Source organism: Suricata suricatta, chromosome 2, assembly GCF_006229205.1.
Source record: "Suricata suricatta isolate VVHF042 chromosome 2, meerkat_22Aug2017_6uvM2_HiC, whole genome shotgun sequence".
NCBI classification, from domain to species: Eukaryota; Metazoa; Chordata; class Mammalia; order Carnivora; family Herpestidae; genus Suricata; species Suricata suricatta.
Window position 1 is genome coordinate 130,271,886 of NC_043701.1, and position 18,955 is coordinate 130,290,840.

Genomic DNA, 18,955 nt, shown 5'->3' on the forward strand with positions numbered 1-18,955 from the left:
CATGAGATCATGACCTGAGCCGAAATCAAGAGTCAGATGCTTAGCCAAATGAGTCACCCAGGTGCCACTATTTATTAAGTGTCTTATTAATGTTTGTCTTATTTATTTATTAGCTATCTTACTGTTTTTCTCACCAATATGTATAAACACTTTGGATGTTTGGGCTAATTAATCTTAGGGTGTATTTACTACAGCCATTTTTCTTATTTAATTTTGACTTTGATAGAGTATTTCTTTTTCCATTTAATCAAATGTATTTATTTCATCCTTTAAGAAGACTTTCATTGCCATAATGCTGGGCAAGCCTTCCCCATGTTGATGTGTTTTGTTTCTTTAAGTAATCTCTACACCTAGCCTAGGGCTGGAACTCACAACACCAATATCAAGAGTCACATGTTCTTCCGACTGAGGCAGCCAGGAGCCCAAAAGCTTTCCCATGTTGAAATCAGAGAATTATTTTCTTAAGAACTTTTTAACACTTACTTCTTGAATCCCTTTATAACTTATTTTAGTGGATACTCTTAGGATGTAAACTAACTTTTTCTCCCTAATTTTCAGGTGTTGAGTAATTTTCCCCTCTTCACAGATTAGTGACACCTTGTTTTAATGTTATGAAAAAGCACCTATACCACAACTCTAAGCAATACTGACACTCTTCTCTATCCCAAAAGTGTTCTCAAAGTCCTTCTCAATAACTCTCTTCAAAAGCCATTACTAAGCAATTAGAGTTTGAACTTGAAATAAAATCTATACCCAAACCTATATGGGGATTTCTGCTACCCACCCTGGATTTCCCATTAGGTAATAATGATCTAAATGTCTGTATATACCAATAACCTATTTTGTTACAGTTTTATATAGTACATGTTGTCATATCTAGGAGGGCTAGTTCACATTCTCCTTATTGTTTACAAAAGACTTTTTAACATTGTCAGAGAAAATTGAGAAGACTTTGAAATAGGACCCCCCTGTCCCTCTCCTTTACTAAGTCCTGATTAGAGCACCCTTCAGGAATATCTCCACCTGAAAGTTATCACTGACCTAGTCACAGTTCTGTAAATTTTACTTCTATTTAGGAGCAATACTGATAAAGACACAACTATGCACGTGCTTTTGATTTACAAGGAAAAGGAGTCATTTTTGATGGTCTCTGAACTCCTTTCTACTTTTAGGACATTCAGGACCCCCAACAACTTCCCAGTATTTAAGAGGTTAAAAGCATACGTTTTTACTGGAGTTTAAAATTAAGAAATTTTAAAAATATTGATTCATTTAAAAATGAGCAATAATGGGGTGCCTGGGTGGCTTCGGCTCAGGTCATGATCTCATGGTTCGTGGGTTCAAGCCCCGCGTCAGGCTCTGTGCTGACAGCTAGCTCAGAGCCTGGAGCCTGTCTTCAGATTCTGTGTCTCCCTCTCTCTCTGACCCTCCCCTGCTCATGCTGTCTCTCTCTCTCTCTCTCTCTCTCTCTCTCTCAAAAATAAATAAAAACATTTAAAAAAAATTTTTAAGTGAGCAATAATGAATGCACTACATCTTAACAAAGATAACATCTTAGTATTAATATAAAAGTCATTCTGATTTCATGAACCCTCTGAAACACCACCACCTATCCTGAAGCAAGTTAGTTTGTTCCAGAATACGAAAGAGCATAATGGAAGACACTGTGGCAAGTGAATTCTATTTGCCTTGCTTACTCTGAAAAAAGCTATAAAAGGTGTTAATGTCTTAGCAAATTTCACTCAATTTTGAAGGGTATGTTTCCATGGTTTACTGAAAGTCTTCGTTCACCTAGGATAGAAATGTTATTCTTTACTTCTTGTGACTCTGCTAGACAGCAAAAATTCTGTGTCTTAGTAGAATAATTTTCAATGCTTTCTGTTGCTTTTATTGTCTTCCATCATTTAAAGTGGGGGAGGGAACAAAAGTTCCTCAGTTTTAAAACAGCTAAACATTCTTTCCAATTTCATTACCCCCATTTATTTTGAAATCTTTGTCACTTTGATAAAATAAGTAACCAGGTATTATTTCTAGCACCAATAATTATATCTTAATAAAGTGTTCAAATCTCTCACAATTTCCATGATTTTTGCCTTCCTGTTATGGGTTCGATTATTCCCCTCGCCCACCCCGAATTCATAGGTTGAATTCTTAACCCCCCCAGTAACTCAGATTATAGCTGTATTCAGAGATCAAGTCTTTGAAGAAACGATCAAGGCAAAATGAGGCTGTTAGGGTAGGGCCCTAATCCAATATACCTAAAGTCCTTATGATAAAAGGAAAAGATATCAGTGATGCATTCACACAGAGAAAAGGCCATTAAGGACACACCAAAAAGGCAGCCTTTGCTAGCCAAGGAGAAAGGCCTCAGAAGAAACCCAAACTCCTGACATGACACCTTGTTCATGGACTTCTAGCCTCCAGAACTGTGAGAAAATAAATTTCTGTTGTTTAAGCCACCCAGTCTGTGGTATCTTTTTTTTTTTTTGGCAGCTCTTGCAAACTAATACAATTCACAAAATTATATACTAACAATAGAAAACTAAAAGTTCCAAGATAACTTTTACGTATTAGTGAAAATAACTTTGAGAATTCCTAGAAAGGCCTTAGAGAATCACAAAAGTTTCTTCTTTCATATAAGAAGAGATGCTAGAAATAATTAAGTATGTTTAATGTGTTACTATTATAAGAGTTGCATGAGAAGAGCTGTCAAATTAGAAAAGACACCCAACAGAAAAATCAATAGGCACCTACAAGAGCTGTCTTTTAGATAAGCCATTAAGTGTAATGGGCCCTTCGGAAAAGCCGTAAGCAAAATGGTCCTGGACTGACAACTTAAAGATCATGTATAACTCGCTTTTCATGGGAACGTGCTTTTCAAAGTCCAAAGTCCAAACGTGCTGACTTAGAAAGAAGCATTTGGAAGAGAGCTTGCATAACCTGTCTTAAGATGTGGACCGCCTCCCTGCCAGTGGCCACAGCACTGAGTCAGAGCCGAGCCCTTGAATTTGTGTGGCTTTGCCTTTGGCACTACTGCTTTATGTTTTTTGGGGGGTACGGCCTTTCAGCGCCAGCTGACCTCTTGCAGGGCTGTGACAGTAAACTGCCCCCTTCCCAGGACCTACTCCTCCCCAACCGGATTTAGCTCCACATGCTGTTTGCGTTGAGATACTTTGCCCACTATTTCTCACCTACTTCTGCCTGCTGCAGTAATTTTGAAGTCTCAAACTCAGCTGCCCTCAGGCCCAAGCAGGTGCTATACATGATCCCCCTGGAAAGACCACTGAAGGGATTTGCACAGCGTCCCTGGTAGCCGGCTTCCTTCTGACTCTGCCATGAGCAGAAGTTGTTGGTGGGGCATGTGGTTACAGCGGGGACAGCAAATAGATTCCATTTCTTGTGCCAGAGGGGAAAAGGGCCAACTGAGCAAACAAAAAGCTATGGGATAAGCTTACATGTGTAGGAAGACAATAAACTCAACTCAGTTTAAAAAAAAAAAAAAAAAGACATCCAATCTTAAGTTAAATTTATATGGTAAGATGTAATCAAATATAAATATTTCAAAAGTCATCTGTCTTATAAGTCCCTGGAGATTTGTCAATACCTTTGCTTTCCATATGTTTAAATATCAGGGGCGCCCGGGTGGCTCAGTCAGTTAAGCATCCAACTTCAGCTCAGGTCATGATCTTGTGGTTCATGACCTCGAGCCCCATGCTGGGCTCTGGGCTGACAGCTCAGAGCCTGGAGCCTGCTTCAGATTCTGTATCTCCCTTTATCTCTGCCCCTCCCCTGCTCACACTCTGTTTCTCCCTCCCCCCCTCAAAAATAAACAAATTTAAAAACAAACAAAAAGCCCCACAGATGTTTAAACATAAAGTAAAACTATTCAAAACTCTAATGAAATTGTTCTAATTTTCCTATACTTATCAAAGTTCTGGTGCTAAGTCCTAATTTCAGTTATTATTTAACTGTTACTTTAAATGTTTTGTGGTATATTCTTATTGCTTTAATTCATATCTAGTATCATCCTATTTGAAAATGAGATGTATTTCAGACTTTCCCACAAAGTTTATAAAATATACTGATGTCTAATCTTGATTCCTGACTTACTAAATATCTTCACTTGATGTTCTTTGTTATTCCTGGTACATTAAGTCTTAGGATTATCACGTTATATCTCAACATATTTTTTGAGAAAAAGAGTGCTTGTGGGCACATGTGCACTAGTGGCAGAGGGACAGAAGGAGGGAGAGATCATGACCTTAGCCTAAATCAACTCAGACACTTAACTGACTAGCCACCCAGGCACCCCTCAACATTTTTTCTTGTTTAAGAAATTATAGTCCTCTACATTTATGAATCTGATGTCAAGAGTCACTAACTTCTTTCAGAACAAGCCTTAATCATCATCTTTAGAAACATGCTATTTAAAAAATGTTTTGGAATAATGAGTTTTGCATTCCACAGAAACAACCAAATATCCCTATCAGCTTTATTATTCTTATAATGAACCCTCATCAGATCTTTCCATTTGACAACTATAAGCAATAAACTAGCAACACCCATTGTAAGCCTCAGTCATCTATTGATAGTTCCTGTTTTACTCTGATCCTTGCCTGAAGCCTCTCCTAGAAACTCTGGGATGGCCAGAGCTTGTGTTTTCAAAAAAGGACATCTCAGAGGCATGCAAAAGGAACTGTACCAAGTAGATGAAGGCACTTACATTTCAAAAAATAGACATCTGGATACAGGCTTCTGAGGAGACAGATAACTTCAGAACATACCAGTGGACTGACTGCCTTAGAATTACTCATAATTTTTTTAAAGTCTATAAGCAGTTTTAAGAAATTGCTAATCCGAAATCCAACAGAAAAACCTTACATTGAAATGAATGAACTTACATTGGAATGAATGAACTGATGAAAAATTTACTGTGGTTTCGTTTAGAATAATGTTTAATTTTGTTTTACTGTTCTGTTGTTTGGGGGTTTTTTTGGATATATAAAGGAACTATTTGTCTTAAAGTTATCTAATTCAACAACAATTTTGTAAATTCTGCTTTGTTAGGCTTAAATGAAACATTTAAAAATGATATTTCCTGCTGCCTCACTTCGGCTTGCCAGTATCTGCCAGAAAGGAGCTTGCATCCTCCATCTGGTGTCCCAGTTTTTGTGGCTACAGCCCAGGGAACACCTCTTGGTCACCTGGCTCATAGGTCTCACAGGACTGTAATCAACACAGGAAAGTTCTTAACCAGCTACCACTCCTAGGGCAAGCATGAGGCAACAGATGGAGACGTCTGATCTTTCTGCAAAAGAGTCCTATTAGCTTATCTTTGTAACTGTGGCCTGAGAGGCAGGCTTCTAATTAAACATACATCTAAGGATCCTACTTCTAAGGATCCTCTCCAGAGACCTCGGAGAGAAGGCCTCACCTCCGTGCTCTCCCTCTGCCATACTCCAGAGCACCAGCATCTCCCAGAGGGGAGCTATATACACATCAACTGCTCTGGTTTTTGTGGCTGCCCCTTGAGTGTCTGGTTCTGGTTGACAGTGGGACTTGCATTCCTGGGAGAGAAGGTGCCATGGACTGTTCCTGGCTGGCAACCCCCACTTCCCTACCACCACCAGTGCACAGCACAAACAGCAGATGAAATATATCTCATCTTTCTGTGAAGGTCTGTCTATTTGCATGTCCTGGAGCTTCAACCTTATGGGCAGACTTCTGGTTTAGTATACATCTAGTGACCTACTGATGTGATCTCTGAGAACTAAGACTCGTGGATGCGATATTTGCCCTGTACCTCTGCATTACTTCAAGTCACTGCTGTTTCCTGGGAAGGAGCTTGTACCACTGTCTGGTACCCTGATTTTCATGGTTGCTGCCAAGAGGATCCCTCTAGGATCTAGTGGATACTTGGACTTACACTTGTGGTCCCACAGGACTATAGTGTCTGCATACTTTAAAGCCTGCTACCTGAGAGTCTGGTTTCCAATCAGCTTGAATCTAGGTGCTGACTGACATCCTCCCATTTTGGATATCCACTGGACTTGACACACCCTCAATTACTGGGAGGGACTAAAAATTAAAGACTGCTTGGACAATCACAAAGGTTGAGAGACAACCAAGAGCTAGGCAGAGTTGAACTATTTTACAAAGCTATCATAATCAAAACAGTAGGGTATTGGCATAGAAACAAATACCCAGATCAATGGAATAGTATAGAGAGGCCAGAAATAAAACCACACATATATGGTCAATTCATTTGTGATAAAGGAGCCAAAAATATATAATGGGAAAAGGACAATCTCTTCAATAAACGGTGTTGGAAAAACTGGATAGCCACATCCAAAAGAATTAAATTGGACAACTATCTTATACCATATACAAAAACTAACTCAAAATGGATTAAAAACTTGAATAGAATATCTGAAATCATAAAACTCCTAGAAGAAAACATAGGCAGTAGGTCCCTTGACATCAATCTTAGAGATTAGCTTTTGGTTTGACACCAAAAGCAAAGATAATAAAAGCAAAAATAAACAAGTAAGACTATATCAAATGAAAAGCTTCCGCACAGCAAAGGAAACCATCAATAATAATGATAAGGGAACCTATGGCATGAAAGAAAATATTTGCAAATCAAATATTTGATAAGGGGTTAATATCCAAAATAAATAAAGAATAATCAATAGCAAAAAAACAAGTAATCTGATTTTAAAAATGGGCAGAGGATCTGAAAAGATTATTTCTCCATGGTATATAAAAGGCAAACTAAAAGGTGTTCAACATCACTAATCATCAAAAGCAATTCAAAAACACACTGAGGTATATCACCTCATACCTGTTAGACTGGCTGCTATCAAAAACACAAGAAATAACAAGCACCGGTGAGAATGTGGAGTAAAGGGAACCTCTGGGCACTGTTGGTGGGAATGTAAATTAGTGCAGCCACTATCAAATATTGTACGACGGTCTCTTGAAAAAGTAAAAATAAGAGGGGTGCCTGGCTAGCTCAGTCAGCCCTGACTCTTGATCCCAGGGTTGTTGAGTTCAAGCCCCACAGTGAATGTGGAGCCTACTTAAAAAAACAAACAAATAGGGGCACCTGGGTGGCTCAGTCAGTTAAACGTCAGACTCGGCTCAGGACATGATCTCACGGTCCATGAGTTCGAGCCCCGTGTTGGGCTCTTGTGCTGATAGTTCAGAGCCTGGAGCCTGCTTCAGATTGTCTCCCTCTCTCTGCCCCTCCCCTGCTCACTCCCTGTCTCTGTCTCTCAAAATAAAGACATAAAAAAAAATTAAAAGAAACAAAAAACTCAAAAAATTAAAAAGAGAACTACCATATGATTCAGTGTATGGAAATAGGTTCAAGACTTCCTGACACTTACATAAAGGGTTAGAAAAAAGCTTAGGGTAAAAAGCCGCCACCATTAAGGTAAAAGCACCCAAGGTTAGCTAGTGAGATACCATAATGGGATCACAAGTAACTTGTTATATCACCTTAGGAAATTACTTTCCACCTGGCACCAATATACTATTGTACTTCGATCACAAACTCCACTTGCCCCCCAGACCCTTTGCTTCTTACACACACAAGTTAATGATTACTAGCTGATTGTTTTCTTCATATTCACCACATGTGTAAAATCTTGAACACTAAATAAATACAGAGATGAAACACCTGCTCGGGGCTCTTGTCTCCTTGTGGACATTAGCCTCACTCATACTCAATTCTGCATCCCCTCTCTTGCTGGACAAGAGAAAACTCCACTCATAGTCTGCAACAATCCAGCAATTCCACTTCTGTGTATTTATCCAAAGAAATGAAAAAACGAACTTGAGAAGATATATGTGCCCCCATGTTCACTGTAGCATTATTTACAATAGCCAAGGCATGGAAGCAACCCAAGTGCCCACTGATAGATGAATGGATGAAGAAAACGGGTGTATCTCTCTCCTCTCTCTCTCTCTCTCTCTCTCTCTCTCTCTCTCTCTCTCTCTCTCTCTCTCTCTCACACACACACACACACACACACACACACACAAATGTAATACAATTTAGTCGTAAAAAGAAGGAAATCTTGTCATTTGTTACAACAAGGATGAACCTTGTGGGTATTAGGCTAAATGAAATAAGTCAGAGAAAGGCAAATACTTTATGATCTCACTTACTTCTATGTGGAGTCTTTAAAAAACAAAACAAACAAACAAACAAAAAAACACTCAAGGGCCCCTGGGTGGCTTAGTCGGTTAAGTGGCTAACTTCAGCTCAGGTCATGATCTCACAGGTCTATTAGTTCAAGCCCCACATCATGCTCCATGCTGACAGCTCAGAGCATGGAGCCTGGTTACATTCTATGTCTCCCTCTCTCTCTCTGCCCTTCTCCTGCTCACATTTTCTCTCTCTCTCTCTCTCTCTCTCTCTCTCTCTCTCTCTCTCTCTCTCTCTCTCTCCCCCCCGCCCCTCCCCCACTTTCTTTCTCTCAAAATTAAGATAAAACATATATATATTTATCTGAGTCTCGCTGACCCCCAGAATTCAATGAGAATTCAAATCCTTACTAGCTTTCCTTTTTTTTAGTAGTAATATAGTTATTTGTATAGGTTCAGTAAGAATCTGTTCCCCTTCTTACGGTTTGTACCTTTTTCATAACTGATTGAACAAATCAACTATGCAACAAAGTACTTATCTGAAGACCATATCTGAGAACTGGATTTAAGTATGACAAGTCATTTTAAGGAACAAAGGTTGGCTGTAGTTATGGAACCACTGCCTATGATAAAACCAGTGAAGTAAAGGATTAGATTTGGGATATTGTCATGGGTTGAATTTGTCTCCACAAAATTCATATGTTGAAGTTCTAATCTGAGTACTCAGAATGTGACTTGTTCAGAAATAGGGTCATTGCAGATGTAATTTGCTAAGCTGAGGTCATACTGTATATGGTGAGCCCCTAATACAAAATGACTGATGTCCTTATAAAAGGAGAAAATTTAAACACAGATCCACATGGACAGAGAACACCATGTGAAGATAAAGGCAGGTATCTACTAGCCAAGAAATGCCAAAGATTACCAGCAAACCACCAGAAGTCAGAAAAGACACAAGCAACAGTCTCCTTACAGCCCTCAGAAGAAAGTAACCCCGCCAAAATCTTTATCTTGGACTTCTAGCCTCCAGAAGTGAGTCAATAAATTTATATTGTCCAAGATATCCAGTTTGTGGTATTTTGTTACAGCAGCCCATCAAACTAATGTAGTTGTCCAAACTTTATACATTATAAAGAAAGATCTGCCCTGGCCTATGCCAAGCTCCAAGGAGATAAGCTTGACGTCTGGAATATTCTTATAACAATGTTTTTGTTTACCTGTGACCTTGAGGCCCCATTAGATAGTTTATGCTAACAATGTGATTTATGGTGGGGGCCATGGGCTTCACCTCTGGAGGGGCTGAGCAAATTAAATTCACATTTAACTAGTTTTTATCCTACACAACTTTAGTACATTGCAAAAAATTATCAACCATTATATATCTTATATACAATACATATATATGTAATTTGTAATGAAATATACATAAAATTTTAACCACTTAAAGTGTACAATTCAGTGGCATTAAGTACTTTCAAACTGTGCAATTACCACCATTATTCATTTCCATAAAGTTTTTATCAACCCAATCAGAAACTCTGTACTTACTAAAACAATTCCTTGTTCTCCCCTCCCCCTAGTCCCTGGTAACCACGATTCTACTTTCTGTCTCTATACATTTGACTGTTGTAGGTACCCCACATAAGAGGAGTCATTTAATATATTGTTCTGTGTCTGGCTCTTTCGAATTAGCATAATATTTGCAAGGTTCATCCACGTTGTAGCATGTATCCATTCCTTTTCATGGCTAATATTCAATTATATGCATATGCCACATTTTTTCATCCATTCATCTGCTGATGGACACCTGAGCTGTTTGCACCTTTTGGCTACTGTGAAATCAACAATTTTTTTTTGATGAAACTAAGCTGCAGCAAAACAACTAATTTTAAAATTCCATTTCCTTTCCCATTTGAATGCAATAATCTCAAGATACACAGTCTCAAAGAAAACAAAAAGCATACATAGGTGACTGAACTATACAAACAGAAATACATGATTCCTTGTAATATCCATGCTCCTGTAAATCATAAAATCTCTTTATTATGTTTTAACAGTGCCTTATGTAGAAGAGACTGATATAATAAAACACCAACATGCCACTATGGACACAAGAAGAGTATTACTAAAATAAATGCATGTCCTAAACCTAACAATAACTGGAAGAAAATGAAGCCATATACTAAATACAACATCAAATAAAAAGAAAGAAAAATTAGTAATGATATCCTGATCTTTGCTGTATAAAAGCATAACTGATAGCCTTTTAGTTACTAAAAAAATAAAAAAGAATCTTCAAGGCCATTCATAAAAAGTTATGGACCTTTTCAAATATCAACCTTTATAGTATGCTCATCGCTGAATAAAATATTTAGACACAAGTCTCACAACTCTAAGAAAAATCCCAAAGAATATCAGACATAGATAAAATGAACAAGAACAAATTCTGAAAAAGAGTTTAGGATGATAAAGGAAATATATATATTTTTTAAAAGTACATTGTAGGGGCACCTGGGTGGCTCAGTTTAAGCATCCGACTTCAGCTCAGGTCATGATCTCACAGTTCATGAGTTCAAGCCCCACATCAGGCTCTGTGCTGACAACTTGGAGCCTGTAGCCTGCTTTGGATTCTGTGTCTCCCTCTCTTGCTGCCCCTCCCCTCTTGCGCTCAGTCTCTCTCTCATTCAAAAGTAAACATTAAAAAAAATTAAAAAGCACATTTTAGTTGCAACATGTCAAAAAAGTAAATGAGAAAACAGCATTCAAATATTTCAAACTATTTAGTAAATAAGTTAATATCAAATGAAAAAATAACCAGGTTCACTAAAAAATTCGCAGAAAGTAAAAATAGATCAAAGATGTGGTTAAAGCCATAGGGATATAGAGGATTTGAAAATTTTATACTTTTTTATCATTTACTCATTTTTGAGAGACAGAGCGTGAGTGGGGGAGGGGGAGAGAGAGAGGGAGACATAGAATCTGAGGCAGGATCCAGGCTCTGGGCTGTCAGCAAGAGCCCGATGCAGGGCTCAAACTCAGACCACAAAATCATGACTTGAGCTGAAGTCGGATACTTAACTGCCAACCCAGCACCCACAAATTAAAAAATTTTAATAATTTATGAATAGATAATATATTTATATGATCCAAATTTCAAAAAAAAAAAACCCAAACAGGAAATGTTATATATTTTAAAGTCCTGTATGTACCCAAATAAACTGAAAGCACGATCTTCAAGAGATATTTGTACACCCATGTTCACAGTGGCGTGATTCACAATAGTCACAAAAGGCAGAAACAATCCAAGTGTCCATCAACAGATTAACAGATAAAATGCAGTATCTATGTACAATGAAACATTGTTCGGCCTTAAAAAGGAAGGAAATTCTGACACATGCTACAACACTGATAAACCTTAAGGACATTATGCTAAGTTTATGAAATCGCCAGTCACAAAAAGACAAATAGCGTATGCTTCCACTTACATTATGTACCCAGAGTCAAGTCAAATACACAGAGACAAAATGTAGAACACAGTCTGCTAGCCAGCAGGGGGATCAAATGCAGAATTGTTTTTAATGAATACAGAGTTCTAGTTTTGCAAGATTAAAAGTTTTGGAGACTGGCTGCACAACAATGTGAATGTACTGAACACTACTGAACTGTACATCTTAAATAGCTAAGTTCATAAATTCTGAATGTCTATTTTACCACAATTAAAAATAAAAAAAAAAATAAAAACACCCTTTCCCACTGGCATCTAGCAGCCACCTAAGTCCCATATGCCTAGGCCTCTGAAATCACTTTTACTACTTTATTTATCATGAGTTTCCTTATACATACATGAGCACGTATAAACAAACTAAGCAAATATATACACTGTTCTGTATCTTGCTATTTTCATTAAACAATGTCCCTTACAATTCTTTCATAAACATGGAAAACTTCATTTAAGAGCAAGCAACAATTTAACAGATAACTTTAATGTGTGTAGCAAAGCTTTAAAATAACAGAACTTACCAATATCTGGTGGACACTGCCCATTATAAGGGAACCAATTTCCTTTCACAGTGAAAGGACTTTTCCTGTTGCTTGTTGAACCTGTTCCTAGCTGCCCGTTACCACCAAGTCCAAAAGAATAGATTCGTCCTGATGAAGGAACAAAAGCAGAAGTGTGCTGCCTAGAGAAAAATGATAGAAAATCTCAGACTTAATATTACCTTCCAAACAATTTACATTTAGAAAAGCATAGCAAATACTAACTGATATAATTTTTCTTCTTAAAAATATATGACAAAACCATTATACTTCTAAAATTGTCTATACCAAATATTAAAAGTCTTTCTCTGTACTGAATGAATGCTGTACCACACATGAAGGCTGCATTAATATGACCCAGAAAATTTCCACAAATGTCCAAATTTAAAAAGGCACAGATCTATACTGGAATCCCTTATAAAAGATAATTCAGCACAAGAGGTAGCATCTAACTAAGGTGTCCAAGTTAAGTTCTCCCCTTCTCTGTAACATTCTAGCCTGAAGCTATGGTCTATGAGGGCCCACTACCAAGACACCAATCAAAAATTTTACAATAAGAACTGAGCAAGTGATCCAGTACCAATCTTCTGATTGGTGTGTGCCTGTATAATAAAACAATAAAACAAAGCTTCCTTTTTTCTTCTAAAGAAACTGACCTTATATATGTATGCACCCAGACTCCTTTGGAAGTCTGGAGGCAGAGGGAAAGCAAACCTAAGAAACCACAGATCTGATGCTGAAGAAAACCCACTACTCAGTGAACCATGCAACTCCCTCTGATGTTTTACCACTCTGTGTTCAGGAATGGGTTAAAGATGATTATTCAGCTCAGGCCTTGTGTTTCAATCAAGTCTGGCAAATTCTTAAGTATCTTTTCTATAAATATTGTCTGTCTCCCATTTATTCAATCATTTTCCCCTTGACAGTGTTACACAAATGTTGCACCTTCCCAATATATCCTCCCAGTCTCTTAATCTATCTTCCATATCCATGCCCCTTATGAGTAATTTCTCTGGATCTGTTTTTCAAATCACTACTTTTCTCTTTAGCAGTATGTCCAACCTGCTGTTTTAATTACCCACTGAATTTTAAATTTCAATGACTATGTTTTACCCCATTTCTAGAAGTTCTTTCCTCCCCCAAATCTGCCAGACTGTTATTCATTTAAAATCCATTATACATTGTGAAATTTAATACATATACACCAACCCAGGACTACTTTAACAAGCCCCAAACCCCCCTTATAGCAACCCTGTGGTTACAAACTCTCAGAGAAGATTCAAATCAGAAATGAGACCAAGGACAGAAATGTCTCCTTGTGAGCAAGGGAATATTTCATTGTGAATTTTTTCCATGATGTGATTTTACTGGGAGGAGATGATTTCTCAGGCCTCACTAATGCTTCAATCATCTCTTAGCCCTCATCTCCTGCCCCTAACTCCTTTTCCCTCTATGGTATATTGTTTATCAAAAAATGAGCCGAAATTATTCCTCTCCCTATACCCATTATGCTTATAATACGACTTTTGTGGCTATTCCCACCAAGATGGGGAATCAATTTCTCCATGTCTTAAATCTGAGATTATGCCTTACAATTGACTTTGAATTCTTTCTCCCTCTCTTTAGGAACGGTATTCTACTATCATGAGACTAACCCAAAATTAGTGTTTGAAGAATGACATAAAACATGGGGCAGAAACAAGCTGTCCCAGCTAAGGGCAAACCAAACTACCCAACCCATAGCCAGATAACCAGTTGATGAACTGAGTCCAGCTAAAATGAGAACTGGACAGCTGAGCCGAGCTCAAATTACTGAACCAAAGAAGTATTAGAGGACAAAGAAACCTGTTTTAAGCCACTAAGTTTGGGGGTGGTTTGTTTAGTAATATAATCTAATTAATGTATTATCTACATTTGCAAATTCTTTCATAACGTAACACCTCCAAAATCAGTTCAAAAAACTATAGTTTCTAGATTTGCTTTTGCCCTGTGGCAGTCCCTTTAGTTCCTGGCAAACTAATCTCTATTATTTAAAAGGTTTTTTTATTTGAAAGGGCTTTCAAGTTATCTAGTCTGTCATATTACTAAAAAACTAAGTAGAATCTAACAACCATTTTACCCTTGAAGCAAGGGTAATCAAAAATTTTTAACCAAGGATACTCTTGTAATAAATGAAATGTTAAATGGAATCCTAGTATATAAAATAAACTGCTCCAGTCAATGAAGGGTTTCACACTGCCCAGTCTGCCTCTTTTAGGACTGTGACATCTGAAAGGAACACACAGCTTAAAAATTACTGCAATCCTAGATCATTGAAGTCCTCTTCAAACTGGCCTACTAAAGGCTCTTAAACCTAGCTGCATAATGAAATCACCTACAGCTTAGCCTCGGTAACAATATACATTTCTATTTTTTTAAGGGGGGGGTGCAAGTGAGCAAGGGCCAGGGGAGAGGGAGAAAGAATATCCCATGAAGGGTGGGGAGAAGGGTGAGGTTTAAAAAGGTTAGGGGAGGGAGAGAGGGAGAGGAAGACGGAGAGGGAGACAGAGAAGGGGGGAGAGGGAGAGGGAGAGAGAGAGAGAGAGAGAGAGAGAGACAGAGGGAGGGAGGAAGGAAGGAAGCGGGACTTGAACTCCAGAACCATGAGATTGTAACCTGAGCCAAAGTCAGATGTTTAACCAACTGAGCCATCCAGGTGCCCCAACGATATACATTTCTAAAAACTCTCTAAAGATAACAGATTGAAGTCAGAATTGAGATTTACTAAATGAACATAACTATCCTAAGTTCTAGATTTGATATAATAGCTGAAAACCACTGTAATATTATACAACTGGAATTTGAACCTTTTGCTTTTGGATCATCTCCTTAATGGATTCACACTTCTGGTTTTCTCATCTGCTTCCTTTAGGAGGCTTTTGACAATTATTCAATAAGGAAGTTAATACATCTTATTGTACCAAGTACCTGGAAGTCAAACTGGTCAGGATCCAATACGCCTACCTACATTCCCTATATAAGTCAGTCCTTGTATCTTAATCAATATATAACTGAAAATTCTTCTCCAATATAATAAATATGTTAATAAAATTTCTAGAAAGAACTGAGTTCGCAAAGCTAAAAATACTACTCAAATAATCTTACCTGTAAAGAATTACAAAATTAGATAACATTAAGTTATTTTAAAATATTATTTTATAGTCTTTTAATGGATTATGCATGAAGAAGATAAACAAGAATGGATGAACTCTCTGAACTTTAGGAAATATATTCATGTATAACGTCACAAGTATAAATAAGGTTCTGATAATAAGCATTGCTGGCTCATATATGTTGAGCTTTGATTTACTTTTTATGATAAATTCTAATTCATATATTGGAAAAGGAAAGGAAGGTTTTGTCTAATCATTCCCATAATTTTTCAAATACATATCAAGCACACAAAACTGGGCATAAAAAGAAACAGGGTATCCTGAAAAAAAAATTAGCAGAAAAAAGAAACAATAGAACATTGCAATTATCAAACACAAGGATATAGAACAACTATTTTTCAGTGTCCAAGATATAAAGCCCAAGCTTGAAAGTGGACAGACAACTGGAAACGCTAAAGAAAAATATAATTCAAATTCTAAAAAGAACCCATAAGAAATACTAGAACTAAAAAATCCAAAATAACTGAAATCAAGATCTTGAAGGAAGGATTAATGACAAATAGATATAGCCTAAGAATCACAGAAACAGGGGTGCCTGGGTGGCTCAGTTAAGTGTCCAGCTTTGGCTCAGGTCATGATCTCACAGCTCATGGGTTCGAGCCCCACGCTGGGCTCTGTGCTGACAGCTAGCTCAGAGCCTGAAGCCTGCTTCAGATTCTGTGTCCCCCTCTCTCCTGACCCTCCCCTGCTCACTGTCTCTCTCTCTCTCTCTGTCTCTCAAAAATAAATAAAAATAAAAATAAAAATAAAAATAAAAATAAAATAAAAATCACAGAAACAACCAGGAAAGCAGTAAAGTGGGCCCAAAATGTGAAAAATAGAGAAAAGAGCTACAAGGCAGAGTGTAAAGATTCAATACATATCCAATCAGAGTTCCATGAGGAAAGGAGAAGGTATATCTAAATAGGTAATAGCTTTGAATCCCCCAGAACTGATCAAAGATACTATTTCAGACTCAAAAAGCCCCATAAGAAAATGAGGAAATCAGACCCTGACAAATGAAAGCAAAACTGGAAAAAGATTAAAAAGGAAACAAAGGAGCAACATACTAATAGCTGGCTTCTCAACAAGCAAAGCCAAAAAAAAGACAATAGAATGTTATCTTCAAAGCACTGTAAGTAATTACCAAGCTAGAATTCCATAATTACCAACATTATTCAAGAATTAAAGTGAAATATGGAGTGGCTGGGTGGCTGAGTCAGTTGAATGTCCGACTTCGGCTCAGGTCATGATCTCATAGTTCAGAGTTCAAGCCCCACACTGGGTTCCGTGCTGACAGCTTGGAGCCTGGAGCCTGCTTCCGATTCTGTGTCTCTCTCTTTACCTCTCTCTCACTCACACCCTGTCTCTCTCTCAGAAATAAACAAACATTAAAAATTAAAAAATAAAAAGAATGAAAGTGAAATAAAACATTTTTTGATAGATAAAAGAGTCTGCAAATCTACTCAAAGAAAACTCCAGATGATGTTTAGACAAAAAGAACTGGGAAATATGAGGAGCAGGAAAAAAAAAAAGGTAGTAAACATACAGGCATTTCTAAATGTACACTGACTATATGAAACAATGTTTCTATGAAGTTTAAAAATACATAGAGAATGAGAAGCTGGGAAAGGTAAATTGGAGGCCCTTATAACGCATGGAAAAATAAAAAGGTATTTATTAATATAAATTAAAGATAAATGTTGTTTCTATTTATGTTTAAAGCAACAACTAAAAAAGAAGGTATAATTTGCAAGTAAGTAAAGGGAATTACACAGACTTAAAACTTATCAATCCAGGGGCGCCTGGTGGCTCAGTCGGTTAAGCGTCTGGCTTCGGCTCAGGTCATGATCTCCCGGTTCGTGGGTTCGAGACCCACATCGGGCTCTGTGCTGACAGCTCAGAGCCTGGAGCATGCTTCAGATTGTGTTTCTTCCCCTCTCTCTGACTCTCCCCTGTTCACACTGTCTCTCTCTGTCTCTCAAAAATAAATTTTAAAAAATATATATAAAAAATTATCAATCCAAAGAAAAGAAAAATAGAAAAGAAAAAAAATAAAATATTTAAAAATAGATAGCAGGGCACATGGGTGGCTCAGTTAGTTGAGTGTCCAACTCTTGATTTCAGCTGAGGTCATGATCCCAGGGTGGTGGGACTAAACCCAGCACTGGCCTTCGCATGGAGCTGTGAAACCTGGCTAGGTATCTCATTCTCATTCTCATTCTCTCTCTCTCTCTCTCTACCCCCCTTCTACCCCTCTCCCCTAATCATGCTCACTCGCTCTCTAAACAAAACAAAAGAAAGCAGAACAAACAAAACAAAAATAAAATAAAATAGATGGCAAATACAAAATATTATGGCAGGATTAAAAGCAAATATATTTATAACTATAAAACTGACAGAACATTCCATTTAAAATGGATTCTTTTTTTAATTTGAGTATAATTAACATTCAGTGTTATACTGAATGACAGAATCTGAAGCAGGCTCTGTGCCATTAGTCCAGGCCTCAATCCCATGAACAGTGAGACCATGATCTGAGCCAAAACCAGGAGTCGGATGCTTAACCAACTGAACCACCTAGGAGCCCCTTTTGTTTCTTAACATATGAGTAAAATCATATAGTATTGGTCTTTCTCTGACTGACTTATTTAACTTAGCATTATACCCTCTAGATCCATCCACATTGTTGCAAAAAGTGCCATACTACACCTTTAAAGATCTAACTTAAAGCTGTTTACATGATGCTCATCCAAAACCTGAAGCAAAACAAAGTAAAAGAATACGTATAAATGAAAAATATGTAAAGGATGACTGTAACAGACAAAATAGGAAAAAATACATAAGCAGGTATAGCTCTATTAACATCAGATAAAATACAACTTTTAAAAAAACAAAAGTATTGGTGTGCCTGGGTGGTTCAGTCTGTTAAGCATCCTACTCTTGATATCTGCTTAGGTCATGATCTCGCAGAGGTGGGATCAGGCCCCATGACGTGCTCAGAGCTGAGCATGGAACTCAGTTGGGATTCTGTCTCCTTCTCTAATTGCCCTCCCCGACTTGTACCTATGTGCACTCTCTCTCTCAAAATAAGTAAACTTTAAAAAGAATCACTAAAAAGTGATCACATCACCATCACAATGATAAAAATTTCAATTTACCAAGAAGAAATAAAATTGGAATTTCATGCACTTAAGATGGACTCAAAAGAAAAACTGTCAAACTCACAAGCAAAAGTTAAAAACAGTCAAAACAGTGTAGGACACTGTAATATTTTTTCTTCGTTAACTGATTAAAAAGTGATCAAGCAAAACACAGAAACAAGCCAACAAACAAAAATGCTACACAGAAGATCTGAACATTGTTAGAAAAACTTTAAGTAACTGAGGCACCTGACTGGCTCAGTCGGTTAAGCATCTGACTCTTGGTTTGGGCTCAGGTCATGATATCTCAGTTTGTGAGTTCAAGCCCAGCATCAGGTTTTATACTGACAAAGCAGAGCCTGCCTGGGACTCTCTCTCTCCCTCTCTTTCTGTCCTTCCCCTGCTTGTTCTCTCTGTCTCTCTCAAAAA

The 18,955-nt window shown here is 37.6% G+C and overlaps 1 protein-coding gene across 7 annotated transcripts in view; it reads right to left on the reverse strand.

Annotated features, from left to right (window-relative positions):
- The window catches only part of HERC4 (HECT and RLD domain containing E3 ubiquitin protein ligase 4), a 137,251-nt gene that overhangs the window by 60,771 nt on the left and 57,525 nt on the right, over window positions 1-18,955 (reverse strand). For all 7 annotated transcript variants that reach the window (XR_003905535.1, XM_029931764.1, XM_029931766.1 and 4 more), the window contains one exon: window positions 12,175-12,335. Coding sequence is in view for 6 of the 7 variants with exons in the window: in XM_029931764.1 (XP_029787624.1) it covers window positions 12,175-12,335 (161 nt within the window). In the remaining variant the exon portion in view is untranslated. The remainder of the gene's footprint in view (window positions 1-12,174; window positions 12,336-18,955) is intronic.